We start from the raw sequence: 20808 nt of genomic DNA, 5'->3' as shown, positions 1-20808 counted from the left end.
AGATCGAGGCAACTTTTAAAGGTAATAAAAGGTTCTCAAATTATTTGACTTAAATTTACCTCTGGCAGTCTTGTGGCCTTCCATAAGTGCAGTACAGGATGTATTCCTGCCCGCAGCAGTTGTAGGCCCTGCTGGAATTTCGGGTGTGTTGGATTCCCCCTGAAATTCCTGATCCTAACTACACGGGCAATCCACCCACTGTGTTCCCTCCCACATCCCAGGAATTTATGACCAACGTATTCAGGCTGTGTACAGGACTACTTTAATGGGCTCATCTTATCATTGTTGTATCTCCACTTGCCTGCTTTCTGGCACAGGCTTTTTCAGTTAGGCATTGGGAGTGGTTGATCTGGCAGCGAAGTGTACTTACTTCACTCTGGGGGTTTAAGACATCAAATAAAATATCTGCATTGCTTTAATTTCATTTTACAACCTTCAGTCAATTGAGAGCCAGGTCTACAACTCTCTGGAAACATAACAATAATTGGTTAGTTTCCAATAGTTATCTGCCTTTTCATTGTAACATTGTTAATCTCATGTGTAACTGAGCTGAATTTAGAAATGCCTCCATGTTGCAACTAGAAATCCGGCAGCAAAAATAAAGTGACCAGTGGTCCTGCGGATATGGCTACAAGGGTCTAGGTTGAGATCACCAGTTCTAGTTTGAGACTCACAACAAATTTCAATTCCATCTGCTGTCACTGTAAAAAAAAAGCATGTAGAATGTATTCATTATTAAATACATAATCTAAGATGGCATTTCAGTGTGGTACTGAGAGAGTGCTGCACTGTCAAAGTTGCTATTTTATGGATGAGATGCCAAAGTGAGGCCCCTGCTTACCTATTCAAGTGGATGGAAGAGACTCAATGGTACTATCTGAGGAATGGCAGAAGAGTTTTCCCCGTCTCTTGGCCGATATTTATTCCTTAACCTTCGCCACTCTAACAGATCACTTGCTTATTTATCGTTTTGTTGTTTGTGAGGCCTTGCTAAATGCTGCGTTTGCCAACATATCACCAGTGATTGTGGAATTCTTTGGGATGTCTTCAGACTGTTACTTCTTTGTTGATAATACTGAACGATAGCTATTGTGTCAACTGTCTGGTATTGATTCTTCTATAATTGTTTATTTGCTGGCTTTTCCAGGCGGTGTCCGGAAGGTTATCTGTGTATGAAGGCTGGGAGAAATCCAAACTATGGCTACACCAGTTACGATACCTTTAGTTGGGCATTTCTGTCACTTTTTCGACTCATGACGCAAGATTACTGGGAAAATCTCTTCCGGTTGGTAAGTGTTGGCAACCATTGCGTTTGTAATATATTCTGTTTTCTCAGAGGAGATGGGCTAAGACAAAGGAATATGAGCTACCCTTGTAGTACAACCATTTATGGCAAAACCTGAGGCATAATTACAGATAGAATCTTTCTTTCTATCTCTGTCCGCACTCTCTCAAATTTCTTTAGAATCTCAGCCTTCTTGTTATAGCATTTTTTATTTATTTATTTTTTCTCCTTCATTCTGGCCATCACTCTATTTTTCCCTGTCGCTCTCTTATTCAGTTCTCTCTCTTTCCCCACTTCCTCCTCACTAATTATATAAGCTGCAGTAGAATATGTAGCAGTATTTCCAGATCTAATTGCACGGTTCTTGGCAAGGAATGGAATGCTCTCTCTGAAGAGGCTTAAAAAAAAAACTAGCTTATTTTGTTGTATTAACTTACTGTTTGATTTCCGTTGCTTTATTTGATTTAAAATCCATTCTGTTTAAATGAAAATGCAAGTGTTGTGTCAGAATAAAAGGGACTTGTCATATCGTTTGCATCCAGAGTTCCAATGAAACCCAGGGCTGAATTTTTCAGGTGAAGCGTATTGCTCACACCCCACCCCCCCCTCAGCCCCATTACAAAAGTTGGTTTCAAACTGGCCGACTTTAAGAAAGGCAGCCCCACTATGGTGGCCTAACTGAGGTGAGAGTGGCACTTCCACTCCTCAGTAGGAGACATTCCTGCCCTTGAGAGCTGCTGGCCAACCTGATTGGCCGGAAGCTCTAGCAGCCCCAACGGTGCCAGAACTCGGTAGTGGGCACTGCTGGGACTGCAAGCAGACATCATGGAGAAGAGTAATGGATCCCAGACTAAAGTAAGTGTTGGGCTTTTAGGGCAGGAATGGATTAGGCACCCCCCCAAAAGATGCACCCCACCCCCACCCCCCGCTTCCTTATCATCTTTTAACCAGTTGGGTTAAAAAAACATCCTTCCCCCTCTGCTACCTGTCCACACTAAACGTATTATGGCATGGGGCCATGCAATATTTGGGTCAATTGGTTTCTTAACAAGCTCAATTGCCCATTCATTTTTTTTTTAAATGGCAGGCAAGCTGCTGATCTCAGCACCCACCCACCTACGGTTTTGTGGGGACTGGGTCGAGGGTGGGTGGAAAGGCAGTGGGCTAGCCACCTATCATATTTTACATCTCCTCTCCCGTCCGCCACTGAAAAGATGCCTGCAGGGAGACCATAAAACCCGGTCCCCGGAAATAAAGAGGATTGTCAGCTATTCTTGAGTGCATCACACTGTGAGACCTCCAGATTTGATCATTCCAAAATATACCTCGCCAGCCTCCCATGTCTTGCTCTTGTGTCTCTTTGAGCCAGCATCCCTGTGCTCACTTGACCTAAAGTGGCTCCCGGTTATTCAAGACCTTGATTTAAAGTTCTCATTCTTGTTTACAAATCTTGCTATGGCTACACCCCTCCCTATCTTTGTGATGTCCTTCAGTGCTACAATCTTCCAAGGTATTTACAGTCCTCCAATTCAGGCCTCTGGAGCTTTTCTGATTTCATTGCTCCACCATTGGCAACTGTGCTTTCAGCTGCCAAAGCAATAAGCTCTGGAATTCCATCCCTAAACCGCTCGGCCTCTGTATATCCCTTTCCTCCTTTAAAATGCTCCTTAAACCTACCTTTGACAAAGCTTTTGATTATCTGCCCTAATATTTCCTTATGTGGCTCAGTGTCAAAATTTGTTTGATAAACCCTCCTGCGAGTTGGGATTGGGATGGGATGCTTTGCAAAATTAAAGGGGTTATATAAATGCAAGTTGTTGTTGTCGCATAGAGCAACCTGCTTTACTCTTAGTAAACAATCACATTTGTGAAATTTTTCAATGAAAACGTGCCCACCAAATAGACAGTTTAAGTTGTAAGTAACAGGTTATTTAAATTGTGGTTTCTATGTATATGTCCAAAACCTTTTTGGATAAAACATTTTAAAATGAGGACAGAATTATGGAAATTATTACAAGTTCCATGGAAGGGGTGGAATGGCAATGGAAGGGCGGGTGGAGTAAATCATTCTCACGTACAATGGGTTCATGAGCACTCCTATTCCAGAGGAAGAATTCAGGACAATTTTTTAAAAATCCCTTTTCAAAATTTAAGTTGTGAACAATTTATCTTTTGTGGGATTTTTGATGGCATTTAATTCTGCTTCTATAATAATAATACATTAACAATCTTACATTGCATATAATTCCAGTCAAATTTTTTCTATGGGTAGAGTTTTGCCCTTGGAGTGCATGGTCAGCGGGCGGGTGAGGGCAGCCGGGAAGCTGACCACCGCCTGTGATTGGCAGCGTTCTGCCATTTTACGCGGGCTGACCAATTAAGGTCTGTCCAGCGTAATATGTGAGCGGCAGCACTAACTGTGCGGGCGGGGGGAGGAGGGCGAGCAGGCCTAGCACAAACTTAGCGCATGCGTGCAAAAGAGCGCTGAATAATCGCTCTGAGGCACGGAGCTGCCTCAGGGAGATGAAGGATATATTGAAAAAATTATTAAACAGCACAAAAAAGTAATGAAACATTCCCCTCATGTGACTCTTTCACATGAGCAGAAACATGTTTTTAATTAAAAATTAAAGATTTTATTTCATTTATATTTGATTTCATCCAAAAATTGCAAAAGCCGCTTGGCCTTTTTGCCTGCCCATTAACCATTAGGTTGAACAGGCAGTGAAAAATTCAGCACGATTGAAAACTTAATAGCCTCAATAGGCCTTTTAATTGTCAGTGGGCGCACGCCAGAGCGACTGCGCGTTGACGTCGGCATGCTCGGCCAACGTCAACACACGTCATTTCACGCTCGGTCAGGTCAGGCACGCGCCCGCCCACTGCCGAGGTTCACGCTAATAATGAAAACTGCCTATTTAAAGTGTCACGCTGTAATGACACCTTCCCCCAAGTGGAGGTGCTGCAGTGCCACCACACGACCCGTTTTAAAAATATAACTGCCAGGCCCCTTGCTTCACTGCCAGTGACCCGGAGGTTGAGCAGTTTAGGGATGTCACAGGAGGAAGGAGGAGTGAAGCAGTAACTGGGATGAAGCCGAATGTGAATGCTGTGACATCTGCTATTTCCCACTGAGTATAATTTTAGAGTTTTTAAAAATTTCCTTTTTGTTGGTGAGGCCACAGCAATACTGAAGAATCCACACTAGAGAAGGCTCTACTTCTGCTCTGCTCATCACAATTTCAGCAAGAAGGCATTAGACCCCTCAGTTACATGTGAGGGGATACTAATTGAGGCGGTCCATACAATGGGTGCAATCAGATCCAATTTCTATGCCGTTGTTTACAAAGCTGGCCATGAAGAATGACAGAACCACTCTCCTCCTCAGCGCTCAGATGCTTCTCCGCTATCCCAGTGAACTCAGTGAAGCATCTCAAAGTTACTGAGAAAGCGCCTTTAAAGCACTGCTTCCATGAGCTTAAGAAACATTGAACAATGCCAAGTTCTGAGGGAATCCCAAAAACAGGAATTCCCTCCACATCACAAAATCAATTTTATGGAGCACACAGTCTACACCATTATAATTAACAATATTATGACAATTGGAGTATAGTTTGTCTTATCTTCAACAATGTCTTTAAATAAATATTCCATGTTCCATACATGTTCTGCGATGAGTCTTTCTGTCTTGGACTCTAGGCATGGGACATGGTTCTTAGACAGATTGTAGACATGCTGTGGTACCTGCTTAACAGTTGTTTATTAGTACTACATCTAAACAGGATACAGGATGACCACGTTGCTCCTGGGCCTGATTCCAATGTCTCTCTCTTGAAAGAGAGAGAGAGTCTAACACATGACTGACTGATGTCAGTAATACATCATCATCTACATCATACATGAGCATATCCCTTCTGTTAACCCTTGATACTGCACCTCCCCCCCCAGTATGCTATCCTACTTTTTAACAACATGAAACTATGGTGGAATCGTCCCAGATTTGAACAAAGTGCAGTAATGGGCAGGAAAAAGGACGTTTTACACGCTGGCTGTAATGGTGGGTTTTCGCACCATATCGTCCTATTCCAGGCGCGTCCCACAGCATTAAAAATGCATTCCCGGGAAATTCGCCAGATCACTGGCCGCCTGCTATCATCTCAGGCCTTCAGTAATCTGCACGCCATATTTAAAGGGTGCCTGTGCACAGAACTAGCACTCTCTAAGGTATCGGAAGCTGCTGCAAAGCCATGGCTGCCAAATGGAGGAAACATGCTGCCCCCAAATTTAGACGCCTGTCTCGAGTGCCTACTGGACACAATGGAGGCCTGATGTGAAATCCTGTACCCCTGCTCTGGGCAAAGACCAGCAAGCAAGGTCACCAATCCAGCATTGGAAGCAGTGGCAGCGATGGTCAGCGTTAACGCCCTGCAAAAGAGGACAGCCACCCAGCGCCGAAACAGGATACATGATCTCCTCCATTCCGCAAGGGTAAGTCACTCTTCTCATCACTCTCAACTCACACACTCACAAACCCATCACACATCCACAGGGATCGCACTCACTGCCAGTTCAAGGGACATCACCATCCACTCTCTCACACACACCGTCACCTGCCCTGCAGATTGCGTCCTCATCCTGTCCATGGCAGCCCTCATCACCCACACATGCCAGGCATCCTTCTCATCTGGCCCGGCAGTCGTCCTGCTCACACCCTCTTCATCTGTCTTCATGCAGGTCATAGAAAATAGGAGCAGGAGAAGGCCATTCAGCCCTTCGAGCCTGCTCCACCATTCAATATGATCATGGCTGATCCTCTATCTCAATGCCATACACCTACTCTCTCCCCATACCCCTTGACACCTTTAGAATCTAGAAATCTATTTCCTTCTTAACTATATTCAGTGACTTGGCCTCCACAGCCATAAGTTGTAGACAATTCCACAGGTTCACCACCCTCTGAGTGAAGAAGTTTCTCCTCATCTCAGTCCGAAATGGCCTACCCACTATCCTGAGACTGTGACCCCCTTGTTCTAGACCCCCCCCACCGCCAGAGAAAATATCACCCCTGCATCCAGGCTGTCCACCCCTGTCAGAATTTTATACGTTTCAATGCGATTCCCTCTCATTCTTCTAAACTCCAGTGAATACAGGCCTAGTCGACCCAATCCCTCCTCATACAACAATCCTGGCATCCCAGGAATCAGTCTGGTGAACCTTTGCTGCACTCCCTCTATGGCAAGTATTTCCTTTCTTAGATAAGGAGGCCAAAACTGCACACAAAGTCCATGTGTGGTGTCACCAAGGCCCTGTACAGCTGCAGTAAGACATCCTTGCTCCTATACTCAAGTCCTCTTGCAATGAAGGCCAACATACCATTTGCCTTCTTAACTGCTTGCTGTACCTGTACGCTTGCTTTCAGTGATAGGTGTACAAGGACACCCAGTTTCCTTTTGTGCATCAACATTTCCTAATCTAGCACCATTTAAATAATATTCTGCTATTCTGTTTTTCCTACCAAAATGGATAACTTCACATCTGCCATGTACTTGCCCACTCGCTCAAATTGTCTAAATCGCCTTAAAGCCTCTTAACATCCTCCTCACCAGTCACATTCCCACCAAGTTTCATGTCGTCAGCAAACTTGGAAATATTACATTTGGTTCCCTCATCCAAATCATTGATATGTATATATTGTGAATAACTGGGGCCCAAGCACTGATCCCTGCAGTACCCCACCAGTCACTGCCTGCCACTCCAAAAGGACTATTTATTCCTAATCTCTGTTTCCTATCTGCTAACCAATTCTCAACCCATGCCAATATATTACCCCAATCCCGTATGCTTTAATTTTACACACTAACCTTTTATGTGGGGCTTCATCAAAAGTTTTCTGCAAATCCACATACACCACATCCACGGTTCTCCCTTATCTATTCTACTAGTTACATCCTCAAAAAACTCCAGTGGGTTTGTCAAATATGATAAAAACAAAAAGCTAAAAGCTACTGCGGATGCTGGAAATCCAAAACAAAAACAGAATTACCTGGAAAAACTCAGCAAGTCTGGCAGCATCGGCGGAGAAGAAATCAGTTAACGTTTCGAGCCTTCATGGCCCTTCGGCAGAACTGCAGTTCTGCCGAAGGGCCATGAAGGCTCGAAACGTTAACTGATTTCTTCTCCGCCGATGCTGCCAGACTTGCTGAGTTTTTCCAGGTAATTCTGTTTTTGTTTTGTCAAATATGATTTCCCTTTCATAAATCAATGTTGACTTTGTCTAATCCCGATGATGTTTTATGAGTATCCTGTTATCACAGCCTTTATAATACACACTAGCTTTTTCCCTACCACTGATGTTAGCTAACCGGTCTGTAATTCGCTGTTTTCTCCCTCCCGCCTTTTTTAAATAGTGGGGCTAAATTTTCCACCCTCCAATTGCACACAGAATCACACACAGAATCACAGTGCAGAAGAGGCCCTTCGGCCCATTGAGTCTGCACCAACACGTGAGGAACACCTGACCTACCTACCTAATCCCATTTACCAGCACTTGGCCCATAGCCTTGAATGTTATGACATGCCTAGTGCTCATCCAGGTACTTTTTAAAGGATGTGAGGCAACCCGCCTCCACCACCCTCCCAGGCAGTGCATTCCAGATCGTCACCACCCTCTGGGTAAAAAAGTTTTTCCTCACATCCCCCCTAAATCTCCTGCCCCTCACCTTGAACTTATGCCCCCTTGTGACTGATCGTTCAACTAAGTGGAACAGCTGCGCCCTATCCTGTCCATGCCCCTCATAATCTTGTACACCTCGATCAGGTCGCCCCTCAGTCTTCTCTGCTCCAACGAAAACAACCCAAGTCTATCCAACCACTCTTCATAACTTAAATGTTTCATCCCAGGCAACATCCTGGTGAATCTCCTTTGCACCCCCTCCAGTGCAATCACATCCTTCCTATAATGTGGCAACCAGAACTGCACACAGTACTCCAACTGTGGCCTCACCAAGGTTCTATACAACTCCAATATGACCTCCCTACTTTTGAAATCTATGCCTCGAATGATAAAGGCAAGTGTCCCATATGCCTTTTTCACCACCCCACTAACATACCACTCCAGAGATCTATGGACACACACGCCAAAGTCCCTTTGTTCCTCAGAACTTCCTAGTGTCATGTCGTTCATTGAATACTTCCTTGTCAAATTACTCCTTCCAAAGTGTATCACCTCTTTTCAGGGTTAAATTCCATCAGCCACTTATCTGCCCATTTGACCATCCCATCTATATCTTCCTGTAGCCCAAGACACTCAACCTCACTGTTAACCACCCGGCCAATTATTGTGTCATCCGCAAACTTATTAATCCTACCCCTCACATAGTCAGCTATGTCGTTTATATAAATGACAAATAATAGAGGACCCAGCACAGATCCCTGTGGTACGCCACTGGGCACTGGCTTCTACTCACTAAAGCATCCTTCTGTCATCACCCTCTGCCTCCTACAACTAAGCCAATTTTGAATCCAACTCATCAAATTACCCTGAATCCCGTGTGCATTTGCCTTCTTTATAAGTCTCCCATGTGGGACCTTGTCAAAGGCTTTGCTGAAATCTATGTAAACTACATCAACTGCACTACCCTCATCTACACACCTGGTCACCTCCTCAAAAAATTCAATCAAATTTGTTAGGCATGACCTCCCTCTGACAAAGCCATACTGAATATCCCTGATCAACCCTTGCCTCTCCAAGTGGAGATAGATTCTCTCCTTCAAAATTTTCTCCAATAGTTTCCCTACCACTGACGTGAGACTCACTGGCCTGTAGTTCCCTGGCTTATCTCTACAACCGTCTTAAATAGCGGAACCACATTAGCTGTTCTCCAGTCCTCTAGCACCTCCCCCGTGGCCAGAGAGGAATTAAAAATTTGGGTCCGATCTCCTCCCTTGCCTCCCTCAGCAGTGTGGGACACAAATCACCCGGACCTGGAGATTTGTCCACTTTTAAGCCTGCCAACACCTCCAATAACTTGTCACTCTCTATATCAATTTGCTCAAGAACCTCGCAGTCTCTCTCCCCGAGTTCCATACCTTCATCCTCATTCTCTTGGATGAAGATGGATGTGAAGTATTCATTCAACACTCTACCGATGTCCTCTGGCTCCACCCATAGATTGCCCCCTTGGTCCCTTATGGGCCCTACTCTTTCCCTGGTTATCCTCTTCCCATTGATATATTTATAGAATATCTTGGGATTTTCCCTACTTTTACCATCCAAAGCTTTCTCATATCCCCTCTTTGCTCTCCTAATTGCTTACTTAAGTTCCACCCTGCACTTTCTGTACTCCACTAATGCCTCCACTGATTTGCTTCCCTTGTACCTGCTAAAAGCCTCTCTTTTCCTTCTCATTGTAATCTAAATATCTCTGGACATCCCTGGTTCTCTGGGCTTGTTACTCCTTCCTATCACCCTAGAGGGAACATGTTGAGCCTGTACCCTCCCCATTTCTTTTTTGAACGCCCCCCCACTGGTCTTCTGTAGATTTTGCCACAAGTAGTTATTCCCAGTCTACCCTGGCCAGATCCTGCCTTATTTTACTAAAATGCACTCTCCCCCAATCCAAAACATTTTTTTGCAACTTGTCTATTTCTTTGTCCATAACAAACTTAAACTGTACCATGTTGTGGTTGCTATCACTAAAATGCTCCCCCACCACCACCTCAGCCACCTGTGCGGCTTCATTCCCCAGAATTAGGTCCAGCAACGCACCGTCCCTTGTTGGACCCTCTACATATTGACCTAAAAAGTTCTTCTGCACACGTTTCAAGTAATCCACTCCATCCAAGCCCTTAACACCATGGGCAGAATTTTCTGCCTGTCGGGTGGGTGGGCCCGCCCAGCGTGACATCTGACGGGAAGCGCTGTGCACTTCCTGGGCGGGCGGGGGGGAATCCCTAAAAGCAAGAGTTGGCTCTTTTGCACATGCGCACAAAAGAGCGCACATCCCCCTGAGGCTAAGTGCAGCCTCAGGGAGATCACTTCCACTTCTAAAACTGTTAAAAATTGAGAATAGAAAAATCCCTTACATGTCCCCTCATGTGACAATATCACATGAGTTGGGACATGTGCATAATTTACAGTATAACTTTATTAAAATTTTTGAAACCCTGCATGAATCCGCATCCCGCCGGTGGATGAGGTTTCATGTTTTCTCTATTTGCCGCCCAGACTCCTGGCCGACCCGCCAATCTTAAGGTTGGATGGGCAGGTCCTTTAATTGTTTAAATGATCCTGTCAATGGCCTCAAGTGGCCATTGACAGGTTGGCGGGCCTGCAGCTGATTTTGCTGCGCCCCCACCTTCCTGAAAATTTAAATGGAGCGGGGTGACGTCGGGGGTTCCGCCCAACATCATCCCGCGCCATTTTACGCGTTGGCGAGCGGGCCTCGCCCCCTGCTCGCCGACGGCAAAATTCTGCCCTATGTCTATCCCAATTAATGTTGAGAAAGTTGAAATCACCTAATATAATTACCCTATTGTTATTGTTTTTACACACCTCCGCAAATTGTGCACATATTTGCTCCTCAATTTCCCGCTGACTATCTGGGGGTCTATAATAAACACCTAACAATGTAGCTGCCCCTTCTTTATTCCAAAGCCCTACCCACAAAGCTTCATTCGATGCCCCCTCCAAGATATCATCTCTCCTTACTGCAGTAACTGACTCCTTAACTAATAATGCAATGCCTCCTCCTCTTTTACCCCCTCTCCTGTCTCGCCTGAAGATTCTATATCCCGGAATATTGAGCTGCCAATCCTGCCCTTCCCTGAACCACGTCTCTGTGATGGCTACTATATCACAATTCCACGTGTCAATCCTCACCCTTAACTCATCCATTTTACCTGTAATACTCCTGGCATTAAAGTAGAGGCCATCCAGCCTTGCCTTACTCCCTTGAAACGTAATGCAGCTGTACTCCCTCTGACTTGATTGTTTTACTGTATTATGAAGTGACCCTATTCTGCTAACATTCTGTGTCCCCTCCCCCTGCCGAATTAATTTAAACTCCTCCCAACAGCACTAGCGTAACATCCCGCAAGGATATTAGTCCTGCTCTGGTTCAGGTGTAGACCTGGATTAAGTAGCATGTAGTAGCCTGGATTAAGACTATCTACTTCCCCCAGGAACTCTGTAGGATCATTGTTTTCTGGGCTTCCATTTCTTGGAAGGAATGTGTTTCATAAGTATTTGCTGGTCTGCAACTTTGATTAAAATTGCTGAATTTGTAGAAATGCTTGAAATGTCTAGTTTTGCCACATATCCCATGCCCTCAGCTGGGCAATCCTGGTGTTTATGCTGGATTTTCACACCACAGTGCAAGCATCTCAAAATGACTGCCGCCCTTTCGCCTGGTTTGGTGGGCCTTCTTACAATTGGGGCCACTGTGATCCCACCCAGCCTACGGAGTCATGTGAAGCCTCGGAGCTGCCACGAATTATAACCCGATTAAGTGCTCAAAGCTTGGCCTGTCTCACATACTGGACCAATTGATCCAAAGTGAGATCGATCACCTTTGGTCTGCAGACAGTCAGAAAGTTTTTCATCCCAGACACCCACGACTATGTGATCACTGATTAACTCATCCTTCAGCTCCCCATATTCGCAAGAGCTAGCTGGGCGATACAAGTCAGTTAGGAGTAACTCAATCGATTTCCCAGGTCATTGCGACCGCTGGTTAAAATGTGCCCGTTCAGTTACTAAGTTTTTCTTCAGGCAGAAATAGGTGTCAAAGGCTTTAAGATTGGTGTCAAAGTCTGAGGTTGTCTTGACCTGCACAATCTACCTGAAGAGAACATCCACCACTGGAGCTACTGCATAGGGAAAGGAACTAGTTTGAAGTTTTTGCTCTTTTTTTTGTGAAGACCTGACGCTACTCAGTACCAGAGAAAATGGCTTTTCCCTAACTCCCACAGCTCGGCTCTCTGCAGGCCCGCGAAGCAGTCAGACAGGCAGGGCAAGGGCAGGGACTGCTCACCAGGTATGGTCATCCAGTAAGCCTCGTTCTTGCCCCGAAATTTTTCGAGCTGCTTTCAAAGGTTTCTTCACTCTGTTGTTCCTTCGATAACACCGATATCTCTTTTACATTTTATTTTGTTTTGGATTTCCAGCATCCGCAGTAGCTTTTAGCTTTTTGTTTTTATCTCTTTTACATTAATGTCTCCACAGTTCCCATCATGTTCTGCGCTGGGTCCTTCTGTCTTGGACTCTCGGCGTGGGACTTGTTCTTAGACTGTAGACATACTCTGGTATCTGCTTAACACTTATTTATTAGTACTACATGTAAACAGGTTATAGAGTAGGTTACTTTGCTCCTAGGAGTGATTCCAACCTCTCTGTCGAGAGTCTAACACATGAGTAACTGATGGCAGTGGTACATCAGCATCTACATCGTACATTAGCATGTGCCATCTGTTAACCCTTTATCCTATACCAGAATCTTGATCGTTTCTCACTAGTTATATCTAATGGGCTGACATTACTGTATGTATAATTTGGTGTCTGTCTTTGGTCAACGTTGTACTCTCACCTCTGAATCAGAAAGTCATGGGTCTGAGTCCTGCTCCAGGGTTTGAGCACATAATGTAGGCCGATACTTCGGTGATGTGCTGAGGGAGTGCAACATTGTTGGAGATGCTTTCCCATGAATAATTTAAAGCAACGCTATGTCAACCCTCTCAGATGGAAGTAGAAGGTTGCATGACACTATTTGAAGAAGAGCAGCTTAATATTTCATCCCTCGATCAACATCACTTAAATAGATATATTATTCAATTATTTGACCAATTATTGCATTGCTTATGGGACCTTGCTGTGCACAAATTGGCTGCCACATTTCCCCGCATTACAACACTTCAGAAAGTACTTTGGTGGCCGTTGGATACTTTGAGACATTCTAAGACCGAGAAAATCATGCCTCAGATGTTCACTATGTGCTAGTAGGTGAGACTCCATGCACAGAACATGGCCTTGTAAAAGTACCTGTATATATTTTTTGCCATTGCAATAGGTACATGTTTCAGGTGTTTTATCTTAAAGTAAAAGTTATTCCTGTGAAATAGCTGAATTATGAATGGACCTTGAAATTATACAGTGTGACGTTAATGTATGAACACGTCAGTGAAACTCCTCTGCCTGCCATTTTAACCATGGTGTTAAACTGTTTATTTTCAGTCCGAAAATGCTGCAATTAAAATAACTAAGAGATGTGTTTCTGTACAAATTCCACATATTTCTAACCGTATGGTTCGATAAGGCCTGAAAACCAGCACAGGGATCACGATGCACGTTTACCTGCTGCCTATTGCTTTTAATAGAGGCAATATGCAAACTTCATGCCTGCCTATTTCCATGCTTGCAGTGAGCAGCCAGCATTAAACACACATTGTAGATTTTACCCCCGTCGGGGGGGTTGTGCGAGGGCGGGCGAGGGCGGGCGGGGGCGTGAACCCGTTCAGCGTCCCCGATCAGCTGCGTGCCACCATTTTACGTGGGCAGGCCAATTAAGAGCCACCCAGCGTGACGCGTGCCCAGAAGCGCTCAGCACTCCGTGTGCGGGCGGGGGGCTTCCCTGAGTCGGGGCCTGTGCTCTTTTGTGCACAAAGGTGCCTCAGGGAGATTAATTTAAGTTTTAAAAACTGGTTAAGGAAAAGGAAAAATTTTAAGACATGTCCCCTTACGTGACAGTGTCACATGAGCTGGGACATGTCGATGAATTTTTATAAAAAATTTTATTCAATTTATAAACACTTCGTGAAGCCTCATCTCGCCCGTGGATGAGGTTTCATGATGAAAGAGAAGGTTGCCTGGGCTCTTCACTTGCCCCGTCAACCTTAAGGTTGGATGGGCAGCTCGGTTTATTGGTTTAATTAGTTTTTAAATGGCCTTAATAGGCCTTTGACAGTTTGGAGGGTGCGCAGCTGAGTCGGCTGCCCACCCGCTGAGCTGGAAATCTAGATGATGTGCGGTGACATCAGGACGCATGCCTGACGTCACCCCGTGCCATTTTACCCCTCGGCGAGCGGGTCCCGACCCTGCTCGCTGAGCCGAAAATTCCGGCCATTGAGTGGCTGCCAGTCTGAGCCAGGGATGTATAATTGTGAGAGGCCAGCACGATTTCAAGCCAACCTACGCTACTCAAAGTCAGCTGTACCTCTTAAAGGGACGTCCATTTTAATGGAACAGGTGTTGGATGTCATTCTAAGTGCAGAGCTTTCCATGCCCGCTGGCGTTGGGTGTCATGGCGGGCACGAGGAGACAATATAGCGAAACCAGATTGTGATCATCCATTCTGCCTGTCAATGGCAGGCTGCCTTTCCTGTCGCCGGACATCAGGAACTTCATTTTAACACATCTGCATATCGTTATAAGCCCTGCTCGCCACAATCATCCCCCCCACACTAGATCGTCCAGGCACCACGCTGACATGTTTCACAACTGAACATAAGCAACGTGCACTTGGTGACCTGCACTTCACTCAGGGCTTTGAGGTTTGTTTTCCTACCTTATTTCGGGCAGCGCTTTTGGTCATCAACATCAGGCTTTGCAGGCAGCACCACATCACTTTTAGGGGAGCTCATGGGCAGGTCTCTACTTACCAGACCAGCCATAAGGCAGGGGTGGCTTTTCAACGGCTGCAGGGCTAGGGCTTTGCTTGGGGAAGGGGGAATATTTGCCTCAGGCAAGGGAAAATGCTGCAGGGCTAGGGCATTACTGGGGAAGGGGGGTATCCCAGGGCGTGTGTGGGGACACATGTTGATCTGTGCAAGTGGCCTCAAGAGGGTGAGGGCTGAGGAGACAGTCTCCAGAGGAGATGAGGCCAGATGGAGGTGGGAGGGTGTTTGTGAGAGAGTGAGTGGTGATGTCCCTTGAGCTGGCAGCGAGTGAGTGAGATGTCAGTGAAAGTGTGATGGGCTTGTGAGTGTGTGAGTTCAGAGTGATGAGAGGTTGCCTTACCCTGGCAGCACGGATGAGATCATTCATCCTCTTTCTGCACTGGATGGCCAACCTCTTCTGTGCAGTGTTGGCACTAACCACCTCAGCCACCGCCTTCCAAGCCGGACTGGTGACACTGATGGACCTTCTGCGGCCAGAGTGGGGCTAGAGGACATCACGGCGGGCTCCGAAGGTGTCCAGGAGATGTCCCAGGGATGCGTCACTGAATTGGGGGTGCTGCAGTCTTCTTGCCTTTTGGGGCCGTGTGTTCCGTGCAGCAGTCCTGGGTTGGTAACACTGAGAGGTGTGTGCTTGGCTGCACTTTAGATATAGCGCCTAGCGTGAGGAAGCAGCGAGGTGACAGCGTGGCGAGCGAATCAGAGGCTGTCTGCCAGTGAAAAGGCCTGTTTCCTGGGAATGCATGATTAATGAGGCGGGATTGGGACGGTATGTCACGCAAACCCGCCATTGCGGCCAGCGGGTAAAACGTCCTTTTCCCCGCCCACAACCACACTTAATGCAAATCTGGGACGATTCCGCTCTAAGAGCTGAAAAAGACTCAGAAGACACAATGAGGCAAAAAGCGTGCTCCAAGGTTCTCTGAGGTAGCTCCGCAGACCTTGATCAAGGACATCGGGAAGGACAGAGAAGTCCTCGACTCATAATTACCAAGGGACCCAGAGAATCACAGTGAAGGCAGTTGGACCAGATATTTGTCACGGTCAATGTTAGCGGTGTAGCCCTGAAGATCTGGATGCAATGTCACAAGAAGTTCAATGGCCTCATACAAATGGTCAAAGTCAGTGAATGCACTTATAAATATAAAGTCATTGCAACGGAACCACTAGCCTCAGACAATGCTCAATTCGCCACCCCCCCTTCAGTCACCTACCAACAATTTCTATCTACTCTGATTCATAACTCTCATTCATAGGTTCACCTTACCATCACATTGCTGCAAGCCCCAGACCCACATCTCACAGCTTGCACACACCACCAATTCAACCATTATAGCCACATCACCCAAAAACATGGCACCACAATTACTGGCACACTTCTGTCTCTCTTCCTCTCACTTCCAGCTGGCCCACAACTGCAGGCAGCAGCAGCTAACCTACAGGGGATAGGTATGGACGGCTTCTTGTCTTCACCTCAATGAAGGAGGCGGTGCTTGCTATCATTGGAGAAGCCAAGATTGAGGCCTTGGTCAGTTGTAGGACTGAAAGAATTGAAGAGATGATACACTTATACCTAATACCTAATCCTCCTTCTCACATCTCACTTGCCCTCTTCTCACAATCTTTTCTGATCTCTTTGCAGATGGTTTAAGCACACACCTCTTACTTCTCCCACTTCCTTCATCAAAACCCTACCCTCTTTTCAGATGCCCAAGAACTGTAGCCTGGCCAGGCAGCAGCGCAGAAGCAATATGTAGAAGAGGAAAAAAGACTGATAATGAAGAAACACCATCACTTGCTCTCACTCTCACATACTGACACTGTGCATGCTTTAGAGGGTAGCTGAGAGGCAGCATCTGCACATGGTGAGAGACTGGTCAAGAGTGGCCTGCAGCCAGGACAGGGAGAAAGGGCAGGTGCCAATTTACCAGCTGGTGAGTAGTACACAAGTCCTGCAGCAGAGGAACTCAGTTGAGGACATGGATGGGGTTGCATACAGAAAAAGATTGGGTATGCCCAATGAAATGCTCAGTACATTGGCAGGCTTTCCAGAAAGCTTGGCAGCATTATCAGGGATTACAGAAAAGTCCGAGACCAATCCTTCCACAAAGCTCTGTGCAGAGCTTGGAGCCCATTGTTTCCCACCCTCCCCCCCACCCCTGTGGAAGTGGTGGCCAACTCCCACTTGCAGACCTGACTATGATGCAGCATCTGTTGGTCAATGTCTCAGCTGCCATTGCAGCACAAGCAGAAGCCACACAACATTTGACTGCTGCAGCGGAAGCTCAGACTGAAGTCATGCAGGCTCAGCTTGTTGCCATGCAGGCTCAGCTTGTTGCCATGCAGGCTCAGCTTGTTGCCATGCAGGCTCAGACTACTGTTGTCATGGCTCTGGATATCAGCGCTCAAAGGGGCTTGCAGGGTCTCACAGCAGCCCAGCAATCTGTCTTCCAACAGATGACCAGGGTAGCTGAGGTGCCACCCTAGGGGAATATCAGTGGCTTCATGGTACTTAAAGCTTCTGTCCTCCCTCATGACAGCATTTGTAGCATCGCTGCTACTCTGCCAGTGCTCTAGCTGTGGCCTGTTCACAAGTCGGCCCAGGCGGTTGCTGCTGTGTGAAGCCGGGCCTTCTTGGCTCAGAGCTTCTTGAGGTCATCCTGAAAGACCATCTGCAGTCGCCCTCGCTGCAAGTCATCAGCCTTCCAGCAGCCTGGCTACAGCCACTGAGATAGCATAGCGTGGGAGCACTAGGACAGACAAAGGCACACATAAAGCAGGCACCAAGGGTAATTGGATGACTTTTTTATTGAATGTTGGATGATTTGTTTGAGAAATTTGGTTTGGAATGTTTGCTTTGTGATGACTTTTAATTCAGCATTGTAGCCAACAGGATGCTGTGAATGTCTGCAACAGGAGGATGGTAAGGTGTATGATGGTTGTTGAATGGGAAATTGGGGTTACATTCCCTGGCACCACAGTCAGATGAGCTGATCATAGACAATGTGGCTGGAGAGAGGATGTATTTGTTGTGTTCATCCTTTCTCTTCTTCCTTCTCCTCAGCTGCTCACTGCATACCTGATGGTAAGGGCTGTGCCCTCATGATGGTGAGGTTGTGCAAGATGCAACCAACCCCAACAAATTTGGGAATACTGCAATGCGTCTTCAGATCGGTCCAGACAGCGGAAGCATTGCTTCAGCATCCCAGGGGGAATGGAAATGGCAGCATTCATGTTGGGGACTGAGTGGTCTGAACAGAGCCCTTGACTTAAAAACCAAGGCCTCCACCATGCGCCATAGCACTCCCTGTAGACTTCACCAACTTTAAATGGCAGAACGAACCATCTATCTACTTTCTATCTCCTAGCTGGTTGATGATCTCTTTAGACCATGCTGATGGGGGTTCCTCTGTAAGCCTTTCTATTCCCAGGCTGGTGGTTCAGTTTAACCCATGAATTATAAGGAAATAAATCCGTGTTTCACCCAAGGGTTCGTATATTTAGTAAGGTTTGTTTATTTGTATGCGTGATTATAAATTTAAACTGCAACACAGTTCCCCGTGATACAATGTTCTGCCAATACAATGCCCTCCTCATTCTTTTCCTTGCAGTGCAATACTGTAGCACCACAATGCCCCAATATGTTAGAAGTTTGTGGTCATACAATCATATCAACGTGGCCAGCGTTTGTTGATTGTAGATTCTCCTCCTGATGATCAGTCGGGCTCCCCCTTTCCTCGATTATAGTACCAAAATTTTTAAATCTCTGTATTTTTTACAGTTAAAAGTAATTTTCCCTCCTGTCTGAAGCTGCAAGTAAGCGTTCCTTCAATCTTTGACTCAAGTCAGTTGAGTTGGCAATCTTCCAGATGCAAAGCTCCAAACTATTATTTAGTCTTATCAGAAGTCATTCTTGTCAAGGTCTATTATATGGCCCTGCTGCCTTCAGATAACACTGTCTGAAAATATCTCACCCCTCACGCCAAACATTATGTCAATTTGCATTTCCTTGCACCTCCTGCTGAACACATGATCCTCTGTGTGATGTTACGAAAGGGTGTTAGCTGGAGCATTGAGGTCAATAAAGACACAGTAAAAAAAACAATAATGTCAATAATAATCAGCATTATGTGCTTACTGATGTCACAATCTGCTTACTCTCCATGCTTCTGGTGCACACACCCAGCTTCCATGGTCATGGCTTATCCAAAATGGTTTCCGGTGTGGACAACGCTACAGATGTTCATTTGCAGTGCAGGTAGCATTTTGTAGCTGAAATAGCAGCCATAGTGCTGAAAATTCAGGGACAATGAATTTTGCGGTCATTATAATAACCAGCTCATTATATTTAAGCTCTTTTGAGGGAAGTTTGTGTTTAAAATGAGCCCTGTTTTAGATTTTCCTGAGTTGAAAATGTAAGTCATAGGTTAGTAGTGTTAGTGGGTCACAGGTCATTGGATCACCAAGGTTGACTGAGTCACAAACTCAGGGACTTAAGCTGAGGATTTGTAGCGCTTAATTTTACTCCTGTGTTGATGAGATGATCTATGCCTTTAAATAAGGTTATGAATTCACACGGTAATCTGAGTTTTCTTGGTAAAGGCACTTGTTACACATGCTGGGCTAGGCTTAGATACTTTCTTGGGTCAGTGCCACTGGTCCTTTCTGGAAGTGGACCCAGTGTCTTACAAAATCAGGTTTACCTTTACTAACCAATACTGACCCTGAAGATAGCATATGTTGGGAGGAGACCATAATAATGAAGTCCCCCACTAGTATCTGGTAATTATTATATTGCTCTTTGTGGGATCTTTCTGTGAGCAAATTGGTAGTAGTAGTTCATTGTCTCCACCGCAATATTACCAGCGGTGTGGCGTCCGACTGTCAACTTAAGGGCCTCATCACACCACTGCTGGGATTTAACCAACAGCAGGAAAGGCCCATATCAAGCGCCCAGCCCAGCAGATTTCATTGCATGGGCTGGTGGCAGGCAGGGACAGGGGGTATGTGTCCTTCCTTAATGGGCCCCCTGTGCCCATCGAAGGACCACCCCAAAATTCTTACCTCCCCCTCAGATTCCCCTCCCCCCCGTGTCCTCTCAAGCCTCGAGTGCATTGCTGGCAGTGGCCACTGCTCCAGGCGGCACTGCTCGAACTGGAGAGATGCTGGCCTCTGATTGGCTGACAGCTTCTAAGGTAGAACTTCTTGATCCAGAAGAGCGGAAGCGCAATCTCCAGCCTATTAATGGCTAATTGACCGTTGAATGGCTGCAGGGCAGCCGATGGTCCCCTGGGCGGGCTCCCCACACACACTTATTAGCTGGGGGAGGGGCAGGAAATCCAGTGGCCCATATAACTGAGCCCTAAATCCCTATCTGTTGTGTCAGCAGCGACAATGGGATCAAATGAATTCACCTCACTGTTGTCAGTTGTGAACTAGCTGGGCTGCTCAGTCGCCTGTAACATTTTCTATGACTAATCTTGACATTGCCTGTCCAGGGCTTCTTTGGTCTCCTCAGCTTCGTTTTGTTTCTAGTCCAAGCAATGCTCCTGTTATATCTTAATTCTTTGCATCCTGGTTATTCCTAGCATTCCCTTCAGCCAACTCAATCTCTGCTGTTCAATATTTAAGGTTCACCAACATTTCTCATGTTCTGGCACTCGGCTCCATATAACAATATAGGGATAACTGTCGCTTCATAAACTCTTATCTAATAGCAAGTCCAAACCTTCTTTCTGTGTCTTCTTCACAGCTTTTATATGAGTAAAGTGTGTCTGGCTCAAAACTTTCATTTAAGTAAATAGAAACCGCATTTCTTTCTGCATTAACCCAGCCAAATAAAATACAGTAGCTGA

The 20808-nt window shown here is 45.9% G+C and overlaps 1 protein-coding gene across 1 annotated transcript in view; it reads left to right on the top strand.

Annotated features, from left to right (window-relative positions):
• The window catches only part of LOC144667697 (sodium channel protein type 1 subunit alpha-like), a 61487-nt gene that overhangs the window by 33846 nt on the left and 6833 nt on the right, over positions 1-20808 (top strand). Inside the window, exon 8 of the mRNA XM_078529150.1 lies at positions 1148-1289. Within this exon, the coding sequence (XP_078385276.1) occupies positions 1148-1289 (142 nt within the window). The remainder of the gene's footprint in view (positions 1-1147; positions 1290-20808) is intronic.

Source organism: Cetorhinus maximus, chromosome 25 (assembly GCF_964194155.1).
Source record: "Cetorhinus maximus chromosome 25, sCetMax3.hap1.1, whole genome shotgun sequence".
NCBI lineage: Eukaryota > Metazoa > Chordata > Chondrichthyes > Lamniformes > Cetorhinidae > Cetorhinus > Cetorhinus maximus.
Note: the sequence above shows the minus strand (reverse complement) of the source record. Positions and strands in the feature narration are given on the sequence as shown.